We start from the raw sequence: 25,727 nt of genomic DNA on the forward strand, positions 1-25,727 counted from the left end.
GTATATATGTGTATATATATATATTTGACAAAAAGAATAGGATGGCCTCCCTAAGCTCTCTTGTCATTTTTTGAACAGAGTAACTAAACCAGAGATGATTGGATATTGGAGCTACAATTTTCCTAGATTTTAGCCAAGCTAGGTGATACTGTAAAGTATCATATCAGCTGGATAGATGTGAATTAGATGATAATATAATGAAATGAGTTTGGATCTTGTTGGATGGCTAGATTTGAAAATTAGTTGTCACACATTCCAAGTTGATGTATTTAGAATTCTCCAGTGAGTACTAGAGAATCTCTACTCTATTCTGGGCTGTTAGATATTTTTTTTTCAATGAGTTGGATAAAGGCTTGATGGTTTGATCATACAAAGCATAACTGACACCAAGTTGGGATGATGGAAAACAGTCAGGATCCCCAAAGATATTGATGAGCTAGAGGAGTCCTTGACCGCCTTTGTGTCTTGGACCCTCTTGGGCAGTCAGCCTGATGAAACCTATAGACCCTTTCTTAGATTCATGTTTTCAAATACATAAAATACATAGAATTACAGAAATTACACTGGACTGGGAAAGAGTTATCCAAATATTTTTAAAATTCCATGAACTTGAGAGTTACTGAGAAACTTATCAAACCATTTTAAAAGATCCCATGAGAAAGAGTTATAAAATAAACATTTTAAAAATCCCATGAAATTTAGACTGAGAAACCCTAGAATAAAGCATTGGACCATCTTAAAGTAGAATGGGTAGCCCAGGGAGATGGGTAGTTCTCTCTCCTAGGGAGATCAAGGTCTTCAAACAAAATCTGGATGACCATTTTCCATTATGTAATGGTAAGGGATTCCTTTTATGTATGGATTGGCTTGGATGACCGATTCTTCTGTGATCCTCTACACAGTTGCCACACTGATAGTCCTAATGTACAACTCTGACCACATCACTCTCTTGTTTGAGTAGCTTCAGGCTCCCTCTCTGGCCTCTAGGATAACATAGGAACCCCCCTCCTGTGTGGCATTTAGAAACCTTTGAAATCTTGTTCTAACCTATTTTTCCAAGCTGAAGGTGTATTCCTCCACTCCCCATGCATTCTATATTCCAGACAAATTAAACTGTACTCTGGCTTTACAAAAATAATTGAAGGTCCTGCTTTTGAAATTCTGTGACTTTGCCTTGTACCATGCCTGAAACACTTTCCCTCTTTGCCTTTGCCTCTTGAAAACTCTTGACTTCATTAAAACTCAACTCAGGCACTACTTTACTCATGGAGCCTTTCCTGATTTCCTCAGCTGTTAGGGTTGTCTGCCAATGAAACTTTTCATTTCTATTATTTACATATTTTGAAATGTCTGATCTGTGGACAAGTTGTGTCCCCTCCACACCTCCCATCCCCAATAGAGGTTGGAGACTATGCTTTTGTCTCGATAGCCCTATTGCCTGGTGTGGTCCTGACACACATGAGGCTTATTTAATTAAATAAGCAAATTGGTAAAAAAAAAAATTGATTGATTGGTTGATTAAAATGACTAAATAAAGACTTCATGGAGAAGAGGTCACCTGAATTGGGCCTTACTTCTTGTTGCTGACATAGTTTTTAAGCTCACATGACCCTTCCCCTGATGACCTAGTTCTATTCCTGTTCCACCACTGGTTCAGATGAAAACTACCAGGTGACCATAGAAATAGGTAAAGTTGGCAGGGATAAAGAGCCCAGGTATTCTCCTACCTTCGATTTTGTATGGTCCATTGCCCCTGGGTGCAGGGCAAGTCATACTTCTGCCTCCTCAGAGCATATGCCTCGAACCAGAGGGCCACTCCATAGTCAAGAGATGGAACCTGCAGAGGATGGGACACAGGGAGTGAACAGCCAGACCAACCCAGGCGAAGGAATCCAGGAGGATTCAGGTAGCTGAGGTGGCCTCGGGGGTATGGGGGAAGAGTCAGCATTTGAACCCAAATCTTTGCACCCCCAATCCAGTTCTCTTTCTACCATGACAAAACAGTTATGGGAAGGGATTAGGATAGGATTATAAAACCAAGCCCAGGGTCCTTGGGAGCTTACCATGAGGTGCCAGGTACAATGAGTGCTAGGGGAGTAATAGCTGGGATAGTAGGGAGTGCTGATGTTTCCCTGCAGTTCCAGCTTGCCCTCCAGAGTCAGGTTCACCTGGCAATCTGAGAAAGGAAAAAATAAAGCAGCGCAATTAAATCAAATTATGCCCATTTTAGAGATGAGGAAATTGAGGCTGAAAGAGGTCAAGTGATTTGCCTAATCTATACAACTATAAATCAGTTCAGAGGATCAGAGGATCATACATTTAAAGATGGAGGGAACCTTTGAGATCATCTATTTCATTTTACAGATGAAGAAAAAGAGCCAGAGACATAAAGCATAAAGTCACAATTTTGAATTTGAACTCATAATTTGCTTTTAGTCATAAATTGTTCTGGCTCTGAATCCAACTCCCTATCCACCATGGGAATAATTTTCTGTGTCTTCCTATATTCCAGAATTTTATAAGTTACAATAAACCTAACTCTCCTTGGACTCTAGTGGGGCCCTAAGAGGAAGAGAGAAGTTGGAAGGGTGGTTGATACAGTCATGATAGGAGAGGCTGGGATTTCATGAGAGTCTTACAGGTAATTTAGGACAGATGTGCTTAAATGCTTTTAATATTGCAGATTTTGCTAAATGATGGGTTTAATTTTTTTATTAATTTATTTTTTGACATTCATTTTTTAAAAAGTTGAGTTCCAAATTCTCTTCCCCCACTCCCTCTCACATCCATTGAGAAGATCATTGATATGAGAATCATGTTTTTAAATCCATGTCATGTAAAAGATTATGGGAAAAAACAATTATATTGAAATACAGTTTTATATGCACATATAAAACTATATTTCAACATAATTATATATATATATATATATATATAAATATATATATATATATATATGAATCTAGGTTTAGAATCCCCAATTTAGTAAAATTTCCTTATTTTATGTAATAACAACCCAAAGACTAGGGAGAGAAAATGATTTGCCCAAGCTTATGTATCTAGACTGCTTTGGATTCAGCAAAGTCTCTTGCACAGACAAGGTCTGACATGGCAGGTTGAGGAAACTCCAGGACCGTCATGGAGGTGGATGTAATCTGGCTCCAACCACTTGCCTTCCCAGCCTTTTCCCAAATTACTCTTATAACAGGGCATGGGAAGTGCTGTCTTGCCTGCTTCTGACTGACCACTGTCCTAGCTTAGTCCCTTGGAATCTCGGAATGGCCAAGTCCTGGATACTAGCCTCATGTGAAGGATTTGGGTACTCAAGGGAGGATGAAGCCATGTCTTTTTTGTCCTCTGAGCAGGAAGAGTAGGTGATTTGCAGGATTTGGATTTTTAAATGGACAAGATCGGCCTCAGCCTCTGGCTTTCTTAGTCCTTTCAGGTAACATCATGTAGCTCTGGGACTTCTTTTGAGGGGTGATCCTTTCCCATGTGGCAATTAGATCAAGTAAGCTCAGCCGGGTGACCTTGAATCTGAGCCTCTGCTATTTTTTGTTTCTGCCTGATCCTAAATGATTGAATACCCCCAAGTCTAACACTTGGGGGTAGCTCTGGGAGTCTGTTGAGCTGGGGATCCTGGGTGCAAAGTCGATGCTGGCTGCTTGTTGTTCAAAGTCCCTCACAATTAGCCGGGAATGAACAACTTGCAAGAAGAATCTAACATAATTGAAGGGGAAAAGCCTGAGCTGAGCCCTGTTCCCTTGTCACCTCCCACCTCCCTAGCACCTGCTAGTACCTTCTCCTTCGAAATTTCCTTCTTTTTATATGACTGCCTCCTGTATGTACCTAATTATTTACATGCCCTTATTTTTTAAAGGTTTTTTTTTTAAGTATTTTGCAATACTTTGCATAATTTCGGACATATAATAGGTACTTATGAATATTTATTGATCGGTTGGCTGACAGTAGAAATAGAAAATGTCAATCCAGCAGTCTTGGCAAACTCTTTGAGTTTTGATGGCTTTAATTCCCAGTTTCCTCATGAATATAACAGCAGTTATTACTGAATTTTGCTTAGCTTATTTATGTTTTTCTGTCAATATATTCTTGTTTCAATAGGAGTGGTTTGACTTATCTGACTCTTTGTGGCTCCCTTTGAGATTTTCTTGGCAAAGGTACTGGAGTGGTTTGCTATTTCCTTCTCCGGTTCATTTGACAGATGAGGAAACTGAGACCCAAAGGGTTAATTGACTTGTTTGGGTTCACGCAACTAAGAAGAATCTGAGGCTGTATTTGAACTGATTCCAGGGCTAATCCTCTGTGTAGTGTCATCGAACTGCCCTCAATATGTGTTAGAGAAGGCCTTTTGGTTTAAGCATTTTTGTGTCTGTATATGTAAAAAAGAAATTCTTGCCCTCTACCTGATTTAGATGATTATTATCATTATTATTATTATTATTATTATTATTATTATTCTCCCTCTAGCTGACCTGGTGTACGTGTCTCTCTGTGTAAAAGGTAAGCAGATGAAAAAATACAACACAATGTGTGTTAGGGCTTTCTAATGATTGGGAAGAATAAGAAATCCATCCCATAAGAAGTCACCTGAGCTGAACCTTGAAAGAATCAAGAATCCCAAGGTTCAGAAATGAGGAAGGAAGTCATTTCACTTCCTGGGATGATCTGGGACAACCTAGAGATGGGGTGTGCCCCTTCTCTTTCTTCTTCTCCTTCTCTTTCTCTGTATCTCTCTTGTTGAGAGATGAGCCATAGGTCAGGGAGTTGAGTCAGGGAGTATAGAAAATTACTCTCCCTTTTGTGGTCCAGATGTAAGTCAAAACCCAATAAACCTGATAATGATGATAATAATAATAATAATAATAATAATAATAATGCTTCCTGAGGATACAGGAATAGGGATTTAAGGAGCAAAAAATGTTTTTTTTTTAATTAAAGCTTTTTATTTTTAAAACATATGCATGGAGGGAGCAAACATTTTTAAGAAATCTGATCCTTCTTTTGGGTGGTCAGGCCCCACGTTAGACTGAATCTGGTAACCATATGTGTGGATCCTCAGCAGAAAGGGCTAAGGAAGAGGGCATAATGTCCCAGATCTCTTGGGTCTCACTATTGGTTTTCATTTTTAAATTCTCTTTCACATTTTTAATTTTTTTATTTAATTTCATTTTTTTTCTCCCCCCCCCCCCACACATTCAAACCAAACTGATCTATTTACTACTCCCTGACTTAACCTTGCATGCCCTACTTCTGGGTTATCCCAGACCATCCCCTTTCCCTGGAACTACCTTCTTTCTCATTTCTATATCTTGATCTTGATTACTTCAAAGTTTAGCTCAGATGTCACCTTTTATGGGCAGAATTTCTCACTTTTGCTAATTGTTAGAAAGCCCTGGCACATACTGTATGTTTTCATCTGTTTATCTATTATTTTCACAGCCACGTACACCCAATCACCCACAGGGAAGATTCTCCTGACCCTCCCTTCCTTTATCACCTGACTAGGTGGCCGTCATCCTTCGGAGAAATTGGGTCCTGTACTGCTGCAGGGAGGATGAGGGCAGTAGCCTCATGAACCACTTGTGATGTCACCTCAGTTATAAGGTCTTGCTTGTACTCTAGTGTTTGTATTTTGAAAATCCTGCTTTGAATTGGATGTCAAACAATTCAAACCAGTACTGGCCAGTGGAAAACTACAATGTAAGCTCTTCTAGGGTACGTGCTGTCCCCGGCACCCCTAAAAGTGCAGGGTGTGAAGCAGACACTTAAATGATGATTATTGAATTGAACTGAAATAAAGTTAGAGTCAAGGGGCTATGCAAGGCATGGAAGTAATTGAAGACTTGAAACCGAAAGATCTGGATTCTAATCTCAGCCTAGGTAGTAACTCATTGTATGATTTGCAAGTTTGCCTCTATGTGGATCTCCCTTTCCTCATCTATAAAATGAGGGAGTTGGATTGGATTGTGTCTCATGTTCTTAGTTTTAATATTTATGGGAAACATGAGAAAGGAGGGAAATGGGATAGAAGAAAGAAAGGAAAGGGGGAGAAAAGGAGAAGGGAAAAAGAGAGACAGAGGATGAGACAGAAACAGAAACAGAGAGAGACAGAGAGAGAAGAAAAAGGAGAGAAAAGAAGGAAAAAAGAGAGAAAAGAAGATGAAAGAACAGACAAATAGAGAGGCAGAAACAGAGACAGAGAAAGAAATAGAAGGAGAAGAAAAAAGAGAGAAAAGAAAAAGAAGAAGAGAGAGAAGGTATGTGAGAGAGAGCAAGAGAGATACAGAGAAAGAGAAGGAGAAGAAGAAAGAGAAGAAGATAGAGAAGGAAAATAAGAGACATACAGAGAGCCAGAGAGAGAAGTAGAACAAGAAAGAAAGAAGAGAGAAAAAAAGAAAGAGAGAAAAGAAGAAAGAAAATAAAAAGAAGAAAAAGAAAGAGAAAAATATAGAGAAACAGACACAGAGAGAAAGAGAGAGAGAGAGAGAGAGAGAGAGAGAGAGAGAGAGAGAGAGAGAGAGAGAGAGAGAGAGAAAGAGAATAGAGAAACATAGGGACAGAAAGACAGAGACACACACAGATAGAGAGGGAAGAAGAGATGGAGGAAAAGAATAGAGAGAGACAGAGAGACAGACACACACACACACAGAGCACAGAAATAACAGTTTTAACTGAGCTAGCTCTTTGGGATATCAAATTGCTTTATCAAAATCATCTCACTTGATCTTCACCACAACTCTGTGAAGGGGACAGAGCCCTAGATGAATAAACCCCATTTGACAGATGAGGAAATTGAGATTCAAAGAAAAGTGATTTTTTGGCAGGGTCCTGCAGCCAAATAAACAGCAGAGGCAAGATTCAAAGCCTTAAGTCGGGAGATTTCCTCACTGCCTCCTCTTGGAACAGAGATAATAAAATGACAATAATTCCCATTCATGCCTCACTTTTAAGTTTTACAAAGCATTCCCCTGCTTTCCTGGGGGACAGACAGGTAAATTCTTGGTCCCCACAAGCCCAGAGGGCCTGTGTCCCCTTGCTGGCTCATGCCATTACTTCTGTGCCAGGAAGAGAGTAGGAAGGAGGGATGAGAGAAGGGGGAGTGGGAGGTGGGTGGAGGAGAGAGCAGACACTCAAAGATCCCCGAGAGGTTCTCTGGCTATTGAATGACCACCTTTGGTGCATCCCAAGGCTGGATTGACCTGCTCATAGTCAGGGAGGGGGGAGAGTCAAAAGAAAGAGGGTGTTGGTATCTAGAGCTCTAGAGCCTCAGGGCGGGGGCGGGGGCAGACTGGTTATCTCAGGTAAGGATTGGAGGGACGTGAGTCCTTCCCTGTTGTGAGAGGATCCCCCCTTCCCCAGCCACTCCCACTGTCCCCTTCTCACCCTGGAAGGCCACGGCTTGGACAGAGAGTGTGAAGGGGTCATAGTAGCTGTACAAGCCTTTCTTCCAGACCACAGACATGACGTGTCCTGAGGACAGGACTTCTACCACTGGCTCCTGGCGACTGCAGCCATAATGTCTGAGGAGAGATGGATAGGGTAGAGTTATACCTGGAGAGAAGTCAGATGTCCAATGGGAAGAGGACTATCTCTGGAACCAGAGAGCCTCTGTTCAAATATGGCACCCAATATCGAACCATTGGCAAGCTGCCGTTCCCTGGGCCTCAGTGAAAATGAAAATCAAGGCTATGAGGTCCTTTCCAGGTCTCAGATGCCACGTTCTAATGACCTATGGCTCAGCTCCTCCACTCTAGGAGCTGACAACCAAGGCTGGTAGAAAACCAAGGCCCCCAGAAGATCTCACTGAGGCTCTTCACCCCAGTCTTGTTCTGAGCTGCAGCAGAAAGAGATAATGCTGGGGTTCCCTCGAAGGCCCTCCCTCCCCCCTGTCTTGTGGCTTTTTGGTTTCCCACCTAAGTGTCAGAATACCCCTAACTTACCCTTTCTGTCTCCCTCCCCCATTCAAACCCCCTTTTCCTTTAGCTGACAGCAAACTAATTCATAACAAGGTTTAAATAACTGACAACTTCCAAATGATTTGCCTGTCCTAGAAATGGATATAACTGGCTAACTGGTTAATGGATTAAAGAGAGAAATTGAATGGTGGAAATTCTGGCACTGTGATCCTTGGGTAGAGAGAGCACTGTTGGCACCCTAATGATGCCAGATACCCAATGGACAGCTTATTTAAAGATCAACAAGGATTATAGAATCGTAAAATTTAGATTTGTAAAATTTAGAGTTTGAAGGGACTTTGAAGATCATTTGGTACAAATCCCTTCATTTCACAGATGGACCTAGAGGAAGGGAGATGACTTTCTTAGTCATACAGGTAAGAAATAGGAGAAGGTATTCAAATTTAGGTAATTTCTCCAGCAGCACACTCCCATGCCTGACCATTGGACCACCTCTAATTATGCTAATTTTTCCTGGGAGACTACAGATGGAATTATGGTAGAGCATAACATTCTTTGGATAAATGTTCACATGGAAATGTATCACAGAATATTAGAATATCCAGTGCCTGGACTATTGCACAAGAGCCTGGGTTCTTCCTGTCTCAAATCTCTCCTTTTCCAGAGATATTTCCTGGTTTCTTTTGTATCTCCAGAATAGGGTACAGTGACTGGTACATACCAGGCACTTAATAAATGTTTATTGACTGATTGAATGACTGAATACAGGATAGAACATTGAAGGTGAGAGTTTGAAGATACCTAGAATACAAGATGCAAGAACATAGACTCTTAGAATATAAAATGTGAAATAAAGGAGGAGTCTTAGGAATTACTCTGGCTCTTGTTTTCCTTCAAGATGCATTTGAATCCCACCTTCTACAAAAGATATTTTCTGGTTCCTTTTGTGTCCTCAGAACATGGTGCAATGATTGATAGTAGGCACTTAATAAATGCTTATTGACTGGTAGGACATTGAATGTGAGAGTTTGAAGGGACTTTAGAACATACGATGTTAAAACATAGACTCTTAGAATATAAAATGTGAAAAACAGGAGGAGTTTTAGGGATTATCTAGTCTATTCCCTTCATTTGAGAGATGAGAAAACTGTAGTCCAGAGAGGGGAAGGCCATACAGGGATTTGTCATGAACTGGGAAATACTAAGACATGACCCTCATTTTTAACCGTCTCTGGCCCATTGGATTGTCCTTCTGCTCATACCTCGTCCTTTCCTGAGGTCACAGAAGAGGGTTACTTACGAGGTGATGAGACGGCTCTCAAGGGGTCCAGCAACATCATACATGGCCAGCCGGTCCCGACACTCAGCCAGCGTCCACTCCAGGCGAAGTTTGATCATGTGGCCTTCAGGACCCTGAAGGTGCCACAGGCAGCTAGAGGCAATGTGATCGGGGCCCTTGAGCCGCACTATCTGGCCTTCACTGATGTAGTTGTATCGATAGCACCCTGGAAAGGGGAGATAGAACCCCTGGCCCCTGTTAGTCCTAAAGAGAGACGTAGGGAATCAAGACACACAGGATCCTTGCTCAAGTATAAAGAAGGGAGATGGGGAGGGCATGGTAGAGAGCAGGGATCGGGGATGTGGTTAGTTCCTGGGTCAAGAAAATGCTGGGTTAGACCTCCCAATTCCTTGACCACTTTCTGGTGTCCCCATCTCTGGTCTCATTCAGTTCCTCCTCCCTTTGTCCTCCTCATCCTTTCCACAACCTCCTTTCACTTCTCGCCCCTCAAGGCCAATTTGATTCCCTTCCTTTGCCGCATGGAAAAGCACGGATCACCACACATGCACATGCACACCCCCCTGGCTGGTACACAAGGCAAGATGGCTAACTGTCCTGTCTAACTCTTCCTTCTCTCTAGCCACTTTCTCCTTGTTGGGTGGCTATTAGTCCTCAGGGAGTTTAGGAAACTGCATCAACACACATGAGGTGAGAGCAGGGTCTCTTGAACGGTTTGTGACTCTCCACTATAAAGTCCTGGATCATATCTAAGTGTTTATATTTTTAAAAACCTTACTCTATACTGTACATCAAACAGTTTCTACCAGTACAGTAAAGTAGAAAGCGTGCTGGGAGGGGATCTGTTTCAGATCCTGCCACTGACATTTACTAGCTGAGTAATCATGAACAAACACTCCACCTCCCAGAATCTCAGTTTCCTCTTCTGTAAAACAGTCACAATAATATTTACCTTCTTCACAGGGCTGTTGTGTGGAGTGCTTTGCAAGTCTTAAAGTACTATAGGAATTATTTCTAATTATTCTTTGTAGGATAGTAATACAGTTTTTGTTTTTATTATCTTGTGGTATAGAAATAAGTCTTAGTTTTTGCTACCTGAAAAAAAATATGTTTTTTTAAATTTAAAAAGGAAAAAATTTAAGCCATATTCTCCGTTGCTCAAACTGCAGGGTTGTAAGGCAGATGGAGTCTAACTCACTTTGTAGTCATTAGCCCTTGGAAAGAATCAACACTAACCTTGCCACCTCCCCTCGTAGCACCCTCCCAAGTTGTTTCCTCACCCCCACCCCTCTCTCTCATACACACACACACACACACACACACACACACACACACACACACACATACACAGAAAGTGGCAGTAAAAAGCCAGTAGGCCCATGCTCCTTCACATATACACATCTTTGGAGGAAGGGGGTGGATGTTTACATTACTCAGAGAACACACCCTTATTCTACCCTGTGTGGAGTCCTTAGCATAAGCTTATACACATTATTGTGGGCTGAATTGTTTACACAAGGGGGATGTGTGTATGCATGTGTGTTCCCATCCACCCATACCCCCACCCCCAAACCCACATTCACACCCCCCACACTATATACCACAGAGGTTGGTTCCTTGCAAATATCAACAATCTGGCCTTCATTCCACCCCCAAGCTCACAGAGGGACTTTTGATAATAGAAGTGAGAAGGGATGAGGGTAGGAAGGAGAAGAAGAAGAAGGAGAAGAAAGAGAAAAAGAAGAAGGAGGAGCAAGAAGAAGAGGAAGAAGGAAGAGAAGGAGGAGGAAGAGAGGAAGAAAGAGAAGAAGGAAAAGGAGAAGGAGGAGAAGAAGGAGAAGGAGGAGGAGGAGAAGGAGGAGGAGAGGAAGGAGAAGAAGAAGAAGGAGAAGAAAGAGAAAAAGAAGAAGGAGGAGAAGAAGGAGGAAGATGAGGGGGAAGAGGAAGAGGAAGAGGAGAAGGAGGAGAAAGAGGAGGAGGAAGAGAAGAAGAAAGAGAAGGAGAAAAAGAAGAGAAGAAGAAGAAGAAAAAAAGGAGAACAAGAAGAAGAAGAAAAAGAAGAAGGCGGAGGAGAAGAGAGAGAAGGAGAAGAAGAGAAGAAAAAAAGGAGAACAAGAAGAAAAAGAAGAAGGAGGAGGAGGAAGAGGAGGAGGAGGAGGAGGAAAAGAAGAAGGAGGAGGAGGAGGAGGAGGAGGAGAAAGAAAAGGAGAAGAAGGAGGAAGAGGAAATAAACACACTTGGAAAGCTTTGTACCCAACAGGCATACATACACACACTCACACATACACAAACACACACACACACACACACACACACATAATATCATGAGTTTATTGCACACATGTGAGCTGCATCTCAATGTTCATTTAGTTTCTTACACTGGCACTACCCGAGCGCATGTCCCTCCTACATACCCAATGAGTCCTGTGCCCTTCCCTACCTCTCCTTACTCTTCAGAAGCCCATCCAAGCAAAATAAAGAAACTCAAAAAGCAAAGGGAGACAAAAGTTGCCTACCCAGTGTAGAATTCAGCAAAACTATGTCTTTCACACTGGTCTCTGTTGAAAAGGAACAAATGAAGAAATGAATAGAAACAAAAATCAAAGAAATAAAATCAAATGAAATTCCCAGAGCAACTGTACCTGGAGCCCAATGCATGTATATGGGGGCAGGGATCCTGATCCTCCTTCCCCTTAAACTTGCCCTCTTTTTGCCCTTTCTTATCATTATTATCTTAGTATGCCCTTCTTCCTTATCAAGTTGCTCTCCTGTTCTGGACTTACGAAATCACATGCCTTCACAAGAATCAGACTTGGCCCTGGAGGTCTGGACTAGGGATTAGATGAAGGAGGAGACTTTTTTTTCTGTATTATTGATAGAGAATTGAGTCTGGAGTTAGGAAAATTTGAGTTGAAATAAAGCTTCTGTTACTTAAAGGCTGTGTTGCCCTGGACAAGTCACTTTATTTCTCAGGACCATAAGGAAGATCTCCAAAGCTATAAGGTAAAGAATAGCTGAAAATAGGTGATGTTTTACTTCAATGGAGAGATTTTTCTTCAGGGGTAGAGAGAGAGAAAGAGAGAGGGAGGGAGGGAGAGATAGAAGGAGGGGGAGACAGAGAGAGACAGAGAGAGAGAGAGAGAGAGAGAGAGAGAGAGAGAGAGAGAGAGAGAGAGTTGGACTTTAAATCTACTATTTGCTACCTGTGTGACTTTGGGCAAATCACTCTTCATCTCTCTGTGACTCAGTTTCCTCATTTGTAAAAAGAGGAGGTTGGTTTAAACTATAGGATTTATAATTTGGAACTCATCAGATAGATTCAGACCCACCGATAGAGATACTAAGTAAGGTTCCTTTCAACTTAATGATCTTAAAAGAAAAATACATTTCTTAACAATTAGAGCTGTTGAAAATAAACAAACACAAATATAGAGTGAACTGCAAAATAGAGAGTTTTAGACAGAGGCTGAATGGTCTCTTCTCAGATATGGGCAGATGGGATTCCTGTTCATGTAGGACTCAGGTAGGATCATTTTTGGAGTCCTCTCCTGCTCTTGGATTCTATGACTCATTGACCTAATAGAGGCTCTCAGGAGGCACTTGAGGGATCATTTGGGCTAATCTATTTTCACCCTCCTCATTTAGTCAATGAGAATTTAATGCTTTGCTCAAGGATTTCCTAGAATTTTCATGAGGGCGGATGCTGAATTCTACCTAAACCAAATTCTACCTTCCTCAGTATCTAGCCTGATCCTCTGAAATAATAGGAGCTTAATAAAATATTTGTTGATTGAATGAATAAATGAGCCCATGTCACTTTTCAGTCCAATCCAATATTTATTGTATCTACTATGTGCAGACTACTGAGCTAGGTACCTAAGGAGGTACAAGATAAAGGTAATACAGGGAAAGCTGCCCTAGTTCCTGTCTCTGTGAATGCAGATGCTATTTTCTTTCCATCATCTCAGATATTCTCTTTTCTCCCCAGTTGTTCTCTCATTACCTTTCCTTAGTCAACTTTATTCTGTTACATGGGGGAGAGGAAGACTACCCTCACTCCCTCCCAAATCCCTCCAGTCTTTCAGCACATTCTGATTATACTGACCCAGAAGAACAAGACCCCCAGGGTCCAGCTCATACTCTTCCTGGTCAGGGGTCCCACTCGTCTCATTGGCATTGGACAGCAGCTGCTCCACCAGCACCTCCTTCACGGCATCTGGGGTTAGTATCTGACGGCGACTCTCGGGGATTTGGAGAATGAACCAGAAGAAGCAAGTCAGAGGCCCTTCCCTAAGGAGGAAGAAGTCAACAGTTTTCTGCTCCCCTTCCTCTTAATTATCGAGGATGCTAGGAGGGGATAATGAGACAATTCCTGGAAAAAGGCACAGTGTGTAAAAATGTTCAAAGAATGACAGATCCAGAGCTGAAAGGGACCTCAGAAAAGTTAATGTTGACGTTGCTTTCAAATTCAGTACCTCTAAGACTTCTCCACTTTATCTCTTTTTTATGTGTGTATGTCTCAGTCCCCATATTTGTAAACTGGAGGGTAAGTTTGAATGATACATAAGGTCCTTTATAATCCTAACCTCTCATGTTCTAAAGTCTTTTCCAGAATCTACATTCTATGGTCTAAATTTCCTCCTTATATTCTATGTTCTAAAGTCTTTTCAAGCTCTGACATTGCATGTTCTATGGCCCTTCTTAGCTCTGAAATTCCTTTTTCTAAGCTCCTCCCCTACTCTGACATCCCCTGTTCTAAGTTCCCTCTTGGCTCTGACATCCCCTGTTCTAAGCTCCCTCCCAGCTCTGACATCCCCTGTTCTAAGTTCCCTCTTGGCTCTGACATCCCCTGTTCTAAGCTCCCTCCCAGCTCTGACATCCCCTGTTCTAAGCTCCCTCCCAGCTCTGACATCCCCTATTCTAAGGTCTTTGATCTCTGGCATTTTAAAGTTCTTTGAATATATAGCACTCTATGTTCTGAGGTCCTTCTAGCTGTAAAAGTTTTGATTTTGGCATTTGGGTGGTATGGGATTATGGAAACCCCAGGTTCTTTATATGTGTTTCTTAAATTAATTTGAATTGAATTGAAAAGAATCTTAGAAGTCACCTTGTGCAGACTTAAAGAAAAAAACACTCTCCAAAATGTGCCCCAGGAGTGATCATTCAGCTGTGCACATGGAGAGTGATGAGAAACTCACTGCTGGCTGATCCTGAACAAGAAAATCTCTTTAATTTCGGAACAGCCCTGATTATGGGGAAACTTATAATGAGCCCAAAATCTGCTTCCGTATAATTTCCATCCTTCAGTTTTCATTTTACCCTCTGGGAGCAAGCTGAGCACATCTAATCACCTTTTCATCCAACAGCCCAATAGAGAAACTCTTTCCACCTAAGAGATATTTGGAGATTAAAGTTGCATTGTTCCCCAGGGTTGACATCCTTCCTTCCATGATTCCTAGTTTTGGTATGATCCTAATTACCCTCCACCAGACACTCTTCAACTTGTCAACATCCCTCCTAAAATTCGTTATCCAGAAATGACTCTTCCTCCTCCAGAGATGGTCTGGGCAGGGCAGAGAACAGCAGGAATATCATGTCCCTCTCTCTGCACCCTCTGCTTCTCTTGAAGCTCATGAGATCGCCCTCTTTGGGAATCTTGGGATCTAGCCCTTGCTCAGGTACTTACTAGCCACTGAATGGTGATTTCAATTTAATTCAATTCAATAAACATTTTTAGGTGGCTGCTCCAGGCACAATATGGTGCAGTAGAAAGAGGGCTGAATTCAGAATTAGAGGACATGGGTTCAAATTCAGATTTCTGCCAGTTCATAGCTATATTATCTTGAGTCAACCAATTAACCTCAATAGGGATTTCACTTCCTCATATGTATAATGATAGGGGCTGGCCCTTTATAGCTATAAATCTATAGTTTCATGAAAAATTGTACTAACTGGTCTCCAAGCTCTCTTTCAGTTCTACATAAATGATCTACAGATTTTGTTAGGTACTGGATTCAAAAGCAAAAAAAAAAAAAAATGCAATCTCTATTCTCAAAGGGTTTATATTCTACAAGGGGAAACATATCTTCAGATAAGTACATGCAAAGGTTTTTCAGGGGGATTATAAGTAAATCATTTAACCCTTCCCATCATTCTTTTCTTCTGCTGTCTGTTAAGGACTTTAGTCTAGGACAAGAGCTCTCTACATTTTGTGCATCATGGGCTCCTCTGGCCATCATTCTGGTGAAGTTCACAGATCCCTCTCAAAATTATGTTTAGAAATGTATGCAAAAGAATTGAAAGGGACCAATTTTACTGAAATGTACTTATTCAATTTTTGTTTTAAGTTCAGGATTCTAGGTTAATAACCTCTGCATCATAAATGATATTTGAAACATCAAAAACTGGTTGTTGTTTTTTTTTAGAGACTATCACTCATTAAGAAACACTGTGGTATAATGGGAAAAAACTGGATTTGGGGTCAGAGAATTATGGTTCAAATCCCAGTTTGACGGCTCGCCATCTCAATGATTTTGAATTGATCAATTAATTCCCAAGTTCCTCATTTGTAAACCGAAGACATTGGACTGACTGATCTTTGAGGTCCTTTCCAGAACATTTATCAAGCCTATCTCGATACTATCTACAGGTTCTACTATTGCCTTCGATCTTCACAAACCTTATTAATTCAGTAGGATAGTTCTCTGCGCCCCGGAGGGCCATCATATGGCTTGAGAGACTCGGTGTAGGTTAGAAAGCTTTATTATATAAGATGATCTCTCTGGTTCCTCCCACTTTAATAGTTCCTGACCATATCTACCTAAAAGGGGCTGGAGAGGAGGAGGTCCACGACTCACCCAAATGCATACACTGTGCTTGAGTTGTAGTATGGGGCCAGGCGGGTAGTAAAGATGAGGTCCCTAAGCTGGGAAGAGAAAGATCATTTGTCAATCCCTTCACATACACACCAACCCCACCCCTTACCTAGAGCTTTCTCCCATTGTCTGGCCACTTCCTTCATAGACTTTTCCCCAGATGTGTTCTGGTAAATATTTAACAATCAGTTCTCAGATGGGGTGATTGTATGCATGAGGCACTTTTAAGTTTAATTTGCATTATTGATACTTTCTTAAGTCTAGATAACTAATAAAACAATCCATCAAGCTCTAATTTATTGGGTATTTCTGAGGGATAAATGCTAACACTGGAAATTTAGCAATCTCGACTCCAGCACACCCCGTTACTGTTCCATTTTGTTCATCTCATGAGACCCTTCCTGATCCATCATTCCATGTGTGGTTCTCATTTCCCAAAACCTACGGATGAGCCAAACCCTCTCTTAGCATCCACTCATTCGTATATACCTTTGGAAGTATCATTAGATACCCTTGTGATTATAATCTTCCTTCCTTAAAGACCACATCTCATCCTGTCTTCTCCTTCAACAGGGCTCCCTACACAAACTGGGTGCTCAAATTGAATCACTGATTGTCATGACTTATCTGATTCCTTGCCAGCCTCTTCAAGATACCAGGCCATGTCTTTCTAATTTGGGAACAACCCATTTCTCAGAATTATTATTATTACTTCCTCTAACTCTTTTCCCCCTGGGCAGTTCCTATAACAAAAACGTTAGCTTTCATCCCACCTTCCTGTCCAGACTATACCACAGGTCCATCAGCTCCCATCCAGCCCACCTCACAGAACCACCAGCTCTCACCCCAACTTTTCTCCCATTCAGCCTTTCCCTACCATCTTCTGGGCTTTGGCAGTTTCGCTGCGGAAGGCACTGGATTCCCGGCGGGAGAGGTCCAAGTTAAAATGGCGATTGAGCACCCGAAGACTGCCTGAATACAACTGGCTGACGGTCACCTCTCTCTTGTATCCTGCTCAAAAAAAAAATGAGCTGAGTGGTAGCTTGGCAGTGTTGGGGGGCGAGGGTGCCTGGTGGAAGTGGTCAATAAGTCTGGAATGCTTCCAGGGAAGGCAAAAGTCCTGACTCCCAAAGTGGTCTCCTCCCTTGTAGTACGGCTTTAATTGTTCTGAGGTCCCTTATCTGAAGACAGAATCTGCCTCCCTGTAACTATCACCCACAAACCCTAGTTTAAGCCGCTCCAATCCTTGACCTTCAGGGTTGACTTTCCTAGTTCTTCTCTCTCAAGCCCTGACCAACAGATTCCCTAATTGTAATGATCCCTCTGGCCATTAGGGCTGAAAGTAGATATCACCATCCGTGAGGACAATTCCATTTGGGAGGCACAAAGGAGAAAGGCCACCTGGGAGGGGGACCACCATCATAGAACCCGGGGACAGGTGTGAGTTTCATGCTATCCATTCTATCAGAGAGGAAACACGTCACCCTAGAAATCAGCACTCTGTGGCAAAGCTCCATTTGCCATGTGTTGTTATAGCTCTCATGATTACCCCCAATGTCTCCAGCTTTAGTTACCTAGGAAATACCAGAGCAGGATTCCACCTGCTGCCAACAGCAGCAGAGCGATCCACAGAGGGGCCAGGCGGATGTAAAGCCGTCCTTTTCTCTTGGGATCGTCAATGGCTTTCACCTTCCCAACTCGACCCTGGCCTCTTTGCTTGGATCTTGGCTCCTCCGTGTCCCCCCCATATAACTGCCCTTGGACCGCCTGCTCATTGCCCCTCTGTTCTTCATCCTCCATCCCGGACTCCTGACAAAAGAGAAGAAGCAACATTTAGGGGGAGATAGGTTGACCAGCCCCAATGGTTCGAACACATCAATAGAAATCAGAGGATCTAGATTCAGATTCTGACTTTGATACTGCCCATGTGTTTATGATTTAGTTTCCTCATCTGTAAAATAATAATATCTGCAAGTACGTATTTCACAAATTGTGAAAATCAAGAATTTCTGACTCAATCTAACACTTGTAGCCATCACCCTTGTGTTCATTCAACGTCAGCGTTCAAGAACTCTGAAACTCCCTTATCCCTTTTTTGTTTCATTCCACCCCTCCCTCTCTGCCTTGAACCCCTGACCTCTGTCCTTCATTCAGACCATAATCTCCAGGCCTCTCAGTTCTTTCCCAGGCCTCCACTCTTGCCCTGGCCACGTCTTCCTCCTTTCCCCATCTAGATGCCTCCCACTGAACTCCATGGTCCTCATGTTTCTGAGTCTGGGTCCCCCTATCTTATGACCAACCCTGTACGGCCAAGTCTCAGCCCTGGATCATTTCCACCATCTTGGTCATTCACGACTGACCCAAAGCTGGTGAAAATCACAAATCTGGGCAAATCTGCAAATTTGTTACATAACCTCAACTGAGCCCTCACCGCAGCAAAGCAACCCCCTTACACCTCTTTAATCAGCACTCTTCCCTTCACTTATAGCAGCTCTTCCAACATTTTTCATCCTTCCCCAGTACCCCGGGCAACTCTAAAGTTATAAGTGACACTTAAGTGTGCCTGATTATGAGGGGCGCTTTCTCCCCTTACTCCCAGAAAAAAATCATCCTTCAAGGCTCACAAAACACTGTGTAAGACCATCATTACAGCAGCCCTGTGAAAAGGTGCTCCCGACATCTTAGGCCCCTTTTGAAAATGAGCAAACCCAAATTCTGGAGGGTTAACAGTCCCACAACTGCCCAGCTGGCAAGTATCAGGGGACGGGGGGATTTTTGAACTCAGGGCTTACCTGAACCTAGATCCAGAGCTTTGTCCAGGACACCATGCTGTCTCTGAGACTAACCCACCTTCCCTACCGGTAACAATTGACCCCTCAGAGTTTCCCATAGGATCTATCCATTCAGTCAACATTTACTAAGCACCTACTATGTACCACCGTGCCAGGTGTTGGAAATACAGAAACAAAGCTGACTGGGAGGGAAAATTCTGTAGAAAAAAACTTGAGTGGAAAGTTACAGTCTACTGCGCTGCTTCTTAAACTTTCTTGTCACCTTTTTTATCTAAGAAATTTTTACATATATGGGTATAAAATAGATATGCAAATCAGACACTTACTGATAACAAATCATAACTCTCCCTCCCCAGTTGCTAGAAGGGTTTGTTAGGGAGATAAGGCCCTCCTCAATCCTGTCCTAACAAGGACAGGAGAAGACAGAGTCCAGACCTGGTGAAAATATACTCCCTCAGCTTGTAGGCCTTCAAAGAAAAGTGTGACAGTAATAGTTTCTCTTTTAATTATTCCTTTAACTAATGCAGAGGGGAAATAGGACAATAATACAGAATACGGTCCATTATAAAATGATACAGAATCCGTTTAATTTCTTCAACATACTATGCATGACATTCACACGTAAACATCCAGACATGCAACACACTTACATACACAGGTACACATAATATACAGTGCACATATACACATCCATACATCCATACATATACTCATGTGTATACATATGTAATAAATACATATACATACATATTCATAGTTATCTATAAATATATATACCTACATGTATACATAAACACTCAATACATATATCTCTCTATATCTATATTTATATAAATTTATATATCTATAAATATATGCACAAATGCATCCATCCATTCATACATACATACACATATACTCATGTGTATACAGATAGAATAAATACATATATACACACATATACATATATCTACAAATATATACATACCTATATGTATACATATACACTCAATACATATAATAGACATTTCTATATCTATAATCAATATCTATAAATATATGCATATGTATCCATCCATCCATCCATATATACACATATACTCATGTGTATACATATGTAATAAATACGTATACACACATATCCATAGATATCTATAAATATATATACCTACATGTATACATAAACACCCAATACATATAATATATATCTCTCTATCTCTCTCTCTATAAATTTATATATTTTTATATCTATAAATATATGTATAAATGCATCCATCCATTCATACATACATACATACACATATACTCATGTGTATACAAATATAATAAATACATATATACACACATATACATATATCTATAAATATACATACCTAATACATATAATAGACATTTCTATATCTATAAATATATGTATATATATCCATCATACATGCATACACATACACTCATGTGTATAAATATATAATAAATACATATACACATTATACATATATATGTATAAATATATACATATCTATATGTGTATATATATATATATACACCCAATACATATAATAGACATTTATATATCTATAAGTCATATATCTATAAATATATGTATAATATGTACATACACATATGCACCTAATAGATATAATACATATCTACAGGGACAGGTTTGGGATCTCATTGATGCAGGGAAGATCCAAGTGGGATATTTCCCCCCGATGCAGATAGACACCTTCTCTGCAATTTATGTTCTTAGTTGCTTAAAACACTGAGAGGTTCAATAATTTGCCCAGGGTCACACAGCCCATGTGCATCACAGTTGGGACTTTTACTTGATTCTTCCTGGCTCCCAATTCAGGATGGGACACTGAAATCTCATGCATGTCTGCATACATGTACACATACACGTGTGTGCAGATCCTGATGATTGCTCCATCCCCGTCCTGTGACCTCCCCCCCCATACACTTTTCTCTGTCCCCCCTCTTCCCCACAATTGACAGAGAGTTCAATAGCTTGGGGGAAAAGCTGGATTTGGCATTTGAGGACCTGACTCCACCACTTACTATCTTTGTGGCTCTTGGGTCACTCAATCCTCCCAAATTCAGTTTTTGTCTCTGAAATGAGGAGCTTGGAGGGAGATAGTTTTAGGATCCCACCCCGTCCCCTTGGGCACTTGGGCGAGGGCTATTGCGCCCAGTAGATTCAGGCCTGGGAGGGAGAATAGCTCTAGAACGCTAATTTCCCCAGCTGGCCTGCGTGGGGGTGAACAGCAGGATGCAGGCAAGCCTCTGATGAAATGAATGGGGGATCTGGGAATCGCTGGTTGGGTGGGCTGGGCCACCCCGCCCCCTCTCCCCAGAGGTGACCTCTGGTGTCCATGTCCCTGGCACGATCAGTAAAATGGTTGGGACAGAACCACCCTCTGTCCCTGAATCCAGAGCTCACTGACCTAATGTGAGGCAAGAACTCTGGACTGCAAACCAGGAGAATGGCTGTCCGTCCCCGGCTTCCTTTGTCATCCCGGTCCAATCCCCGACCTGGAAGAGGTCTCGGGGACCCTCTAGTCCAGCCAGCCCTTTCTCACATGGGGAAACTGAGGTCTGGGAAAGCTTGATGATTCATATAGATAGCAAGTCAGGCTCTCTCCATACTCAGGCTTTTGCTGTACCCCTTTCTCTCTCTGGACCTCTTTCCTCATCTGACAAGTGAGGGGTCTGGGCTACATCAGCAATTCTTCCCCTGAGCTCCCTGGGTAGACTTCAGGGGGTCTGGGAATGTGCATGGAGAAAAACCACATCGGTCTTTATTTCAGTAGAACTGATTTCCTTTGTAAAACTGCATTTTATTTTATGCCTTTAAATACATTATGCTGAAGGGTCCCAGAGTTTCACCAGAAGGACCGCCAAGGGGTCCGGGATATAACTAAACAGAACAGGAGTCCTGACTGCACTCGTCCGGGGGGGGGGTGGGGGGTGGGAAGGGGAGCTGGGGGGGGAGATTCTAAGCAATCTTTCTCTGCATTTGTCCCTCCTCCACTCATCCTACTTCCTCTTCCCTCCTCAATATCTTGGGTCAGATTTCTCTGAGAACACTCATGTACCAAGGCCACTTCTCTCCTTCCCATTTTCTCTTCCCCTTCCCCAATGTCCCCCTGCCTCTTCTCCCTTTCTGCTTCTCCGTGGTCATTCCAGGGCACTGTCCTCTGGGTCTGGGGTCCCAGCAGATGTCGGATCATGAGAGGGCACTGCCATCCCGCTCCCCTAGAAGAAGACACTGAAAGCTACAGGGCCCGGCTTCCCCTCTGCCCGCACCGAGTCTGAGAAGGAAGGAAGAGCGTTTCCAGAGAATCTGACTTACCTTTGTAAGGCACAGGTAAGGCAGGGCCAGAATGCAGGCCGCAGGAGGCCCTGTTTGTCCAGGCTCAAGGTCTCTCCCCCTGCTTCCCCCCTCCCGGGCCCCAGATCAATGACCGGACTCCATGGCCTCTTGCTCCGGCCCTTGTCCCCACTGGCCCAGGGCCCCTGGCTCCATTTCTCCCAGCACCGCCAGCTCCCTTTGCCAGTCCCGGCCACCCAGAGACTATTGTGCTTCTCCAGGGTTGGGGGGGGACCCCAGTGGGCTGGGATCAACTTGCTGATGCTGTAAACAGCTGGGGAAGAAGCCAGCCCCCGCCCCTGCCCTCCATGGGCACCCCGGGGAAGCAGGTGCAGGGAGATTGAAGTTCTCCCCCAGGGGAGCCTCAGTTGCCTAGTGACGTCCTTGAGTTCTTAGTTACATCTGCTGTTCCCAGGTCCCCGTTAGGAGTTTGAGGTGGGGCTAAAGGTGCGCAGTGTGTGGATGGACGGGTACAGGGGGTGATGAGGAGATGGGGCGGGCCTTGCCGGCCTGTTTCACACACGTGCATGTGGCCCAGCCGGGCTGGCCTAGGAAAATACTCTACCCTCCGGCCTGACCTAGCTCCCCAGGAGCTGGGGTCTAAAAAGAAACATAGAAATCTGACCCGAGAGATGGAGAAGGCAGACACAAGAGAGTGAATTTTGGCACCGGTATTATTCCGTTGGGCATCCGACTTTTATATATATATATATTTAACTTAACAATACTTTATTCCCTCCCCCCCAATTTCATGTAAAGTTACTTTTCAATATTCATTTTTGTTAGATCTTGAGTTCCATTTTTTTTCTCCCTCTCTTTTTTCTGCCCTCTTCCCCAAGACAGCAAACAATCTGATAGAGGCTGTCCATGTACATAATTGGAGTTTTTCTAATCCAAGGTCTGTCACCCCCAGCCAGAGCTGATGAATTTAGCAGTGTGTGTGTGTGTGTGTGTGTGTGTGTGTGTGTGTGTGTGTGTGTTCTAGGCTATGTGCATCCATGTGTCTGCTGAAAATATCCTCAGGTCATATATGTAAAGCTCTTGTAGATGGATGATTATGAGAGACATCTCGAGACAAATAACCTTGGACTTGAACTCCAGAGAGACCTGAGCAGCACACTCCTATCCCTGATTATCTCTCTGGTTAAGACTTCCTCACCTGTAAAATGGGTTTGCCAGTTTCTTCAGAGCAGAGTATTATCATAGGGAGAATGCTATGTAAGTAAGAGTTCTTTAGGCAGCAAATTTAATCTTTATGATATTATTTGAGAGGTAAATTTAATGGATAGAATTATCCCCTTTTATAGCAAATGAAACTGAAGTTCAGAAAGAAGTGACTCATTCAAGGTGACATACTTACCAAGTGGCACTCAAGTACAAGGCAGAAGTTTTTCCACTACTCCACATTGCCCCCCTCCTTTTTTAAGCTTTTTATTTTCAAAACATGTATATAATTTTCAACACTGACCCTTGCAAAACCTCGTGTTCCAATTTTTTCTCCCTCTCTTCCCCCATCTCTCCCCCCAAATGGCAAGCAAACCAATATATATTTAAGCATGTGCAATTCTTCTATACACATTTCCACAATTATTGTCTGCACAAGAAAAATCAGATCAAAAGAAAAAAAAAAGAAAGAAAACAAAATAAAGCAAACAACAACAAAAAGAGTGAGAATGTTGTTGTGATCCACCCTCAGTTCCCATAGTTCTCTCTGTGGGTATAAATGGCTCTCATCATCACAAGACCATTGGAACTATCCTGAATCATCTCATTGTTGAAGAGCCACGGTCATCAGAATTGATCATCATATAGTATTGTTGCTGAAGTATAGAATGATCTCCTGGTTCTGCTCATTTCAGCATCAGTTCCTGTAAGCCTCTCCAGGCTTCTCTGACATCATCCTGTTGGTCATTTCTTACAAAACAATAATATTCCATAACATTCATATACCACCATTTATTCAGCCATTCTCCAATTGATGGGCATCCACTCAGTTTATACAAAGGGCTGCCACAAACATTCTTGCACGTACAGGTCTCTTTCCCTCTGTAAGATCTCTTTGTGAGAGCCAGTATTACTACTGGATCATTACTGGATCAAACGGTACGCACAGTCCTTTGAGCATAGTTCCCAATCACTCTCCAGAATGGTTATTGTCTGATGATTAGACAATAACTCCCTGTAAAAACTTGGATAATTCACATCTCTTTAGGTTTCCACTTTCTCATCTGCAAAGTGAGGGAAGTGAATGAGGTGATCTCTAGGTTAGCCTCACTGACATACATTGACTAGTTCTCCAATGGCTCAAGGATATTGGTAGAAGTCTTAGTTACTCCAGTTGATTACCATTGACAGTAGGTTCTGGATGTGTAAAAGGCCTGGAGGGGAAAAGTGGCTGGGATTTATTTTAGCATCTGTCCTGTTCAGCTCCAGCTTCTAGCTTTATCCTTAGCACTCTTGAAGAACATCCCAGCCCCAAGGGACTCTGGGGTTCTCACTGTCATAGTTTTTGTCCTTCCCCCTAGAAATAACTCTTCCTCCTCCCCCTCCTCAAAGAAGACCACTGAGTCCTTCACTCATTCCAGCTCTCACCTAGAATGGACCTTGGCTTTCCACTCCCATCAGATCTTTCACCACCTTTGGAACATTGTTGTTGTCCTTACCCTTATGGAGTCCTCCCTTCCTCAAATTCCCTGGACACTACTAGCCCATCCCCATTATATGTTACTACATTACAGCCCTTCCCCACATTATTACTTTAGAGATAACCTTGGACCTTTCATTTGCCTTGAAGATGTGTAAGAGTCCTGTACTCTCAGGCTCATAGATCCAGAGCTAAGAGGGACCTCAGAGGCTGTGGAGACTTTTACTTAAGTGAGTAAGATGAGAGACTTAATTTAGAGGCCATTAACTCCAATCACCCTTCCATTTGACAGATCAGGACATTAAGGGAAGTTAGGGGTTTTGTCTAAGGTCACAGGTGGGGCTCTATGTCAGCTAATTTGACTTCCAGAGCTTGTCTTTTCCACTGCACTCCACAAACTCATCAAGATGACCCCACCCTTCCCCATCAAGGATGATTGTTAGTCTTTTCCTCCACCTATTCCCAAAGGGACAACCCCTCCCCATAGGGACAATCCCTCCCCATAGGGACAATCCCTCCCCATAGGGACAACCCCTACCTGAAGGTAGAAAGGAAGTAGGTGGTGGGCGAAACTAAGAAGAGATGTCTGGGTCTTTGCCCTGTGAGTGTTTGCAGAGAGTGGGGGTGGGAACCAGCAGTAGCAGAGTCTAGCTGGGGGTTGCAAGCAGAGGCTCCAAGAATGATAGACCCTTCTTCTCTCAATCTCCCCCAAAGGTCCCCAGATACATTTGGGGGGTTGTGGCTTTATGGAGGGAGTCAATAGAATAGAATAGAGTTTGAAGAGAAAGTCACAAAGAACCAACGTACTTTATGCAATCACTCTCCTCTGCAAACAG

General features: G+C 42.6%; 1 protein-coding gene across 1 annotated transcript in view; it reads right to left on the reverse strand.

Annotated features, from left to right (window-relative positions):
* Window positions 1-17,909, reverse strand: part of TMPRSS6 (transmembrane serine protease 6) — a 45,539-nt gene extending 27,630 nt beyond the window's left edge. Inside the window, exons 1-9 of the mRNA XM_051961771.1 lie at window positions 17,684-17,909; window positions 16,987-17,120; window positions 16,092-16,159; window positions 13,340-13,524; window positions 11,751-11,792; window positions 9,238-9,442; window positions 7,405-7,541; window positions 2,064-2,176; window positions 1,728-1,837 (exon numbers count right to left, since the gene is read on the reverse strand). Coding sequence (XP_051817731.1) covers window positions 1,728-1,837; window positions 2,064-2,176; window positions 7,405-7,541; window positions 9,238-9,442; window positions 11,751-11,792; window positions 13,340-13,524; window positions 16,092-16,159; window positions 16,987-17,120; window positions 17,684-17,909 — 1,220 coding nt within the window. The remainder of the gene's footprint in view (window positions 1-1,727; window positions 1,838-2,063; window positions 2,177-7,404; window positions 7,542-9,237; window positions 9,443-11,750; window positions 11,793-13,339; window positions 13,525-16,091; window positions 16,160-16,986; window positions 17,121-17,683) is intronic.
* Between the last annotated feature and the right edge of the window lie 7,818 nt (window positions 17,910-25,727).

This window comes from Antechinus flavipes, chromosome 5 (genome assembly GCF_016432865.1).
Source record: "Antechinus flavipes isolate AdamAnt ecotype Samford, QLD, Australia chromosome 5, AdamAnt_v2, whole genome shotgun sequence".
In the NCBI taxonomy this organism is placed as follows: domain Eukaryota; kingdom Metazoa; phylum Chordata; class Mammalia; order Dasyuromorphia; family Dasyuridae; genus Antechinus; species Antechinus flavipes.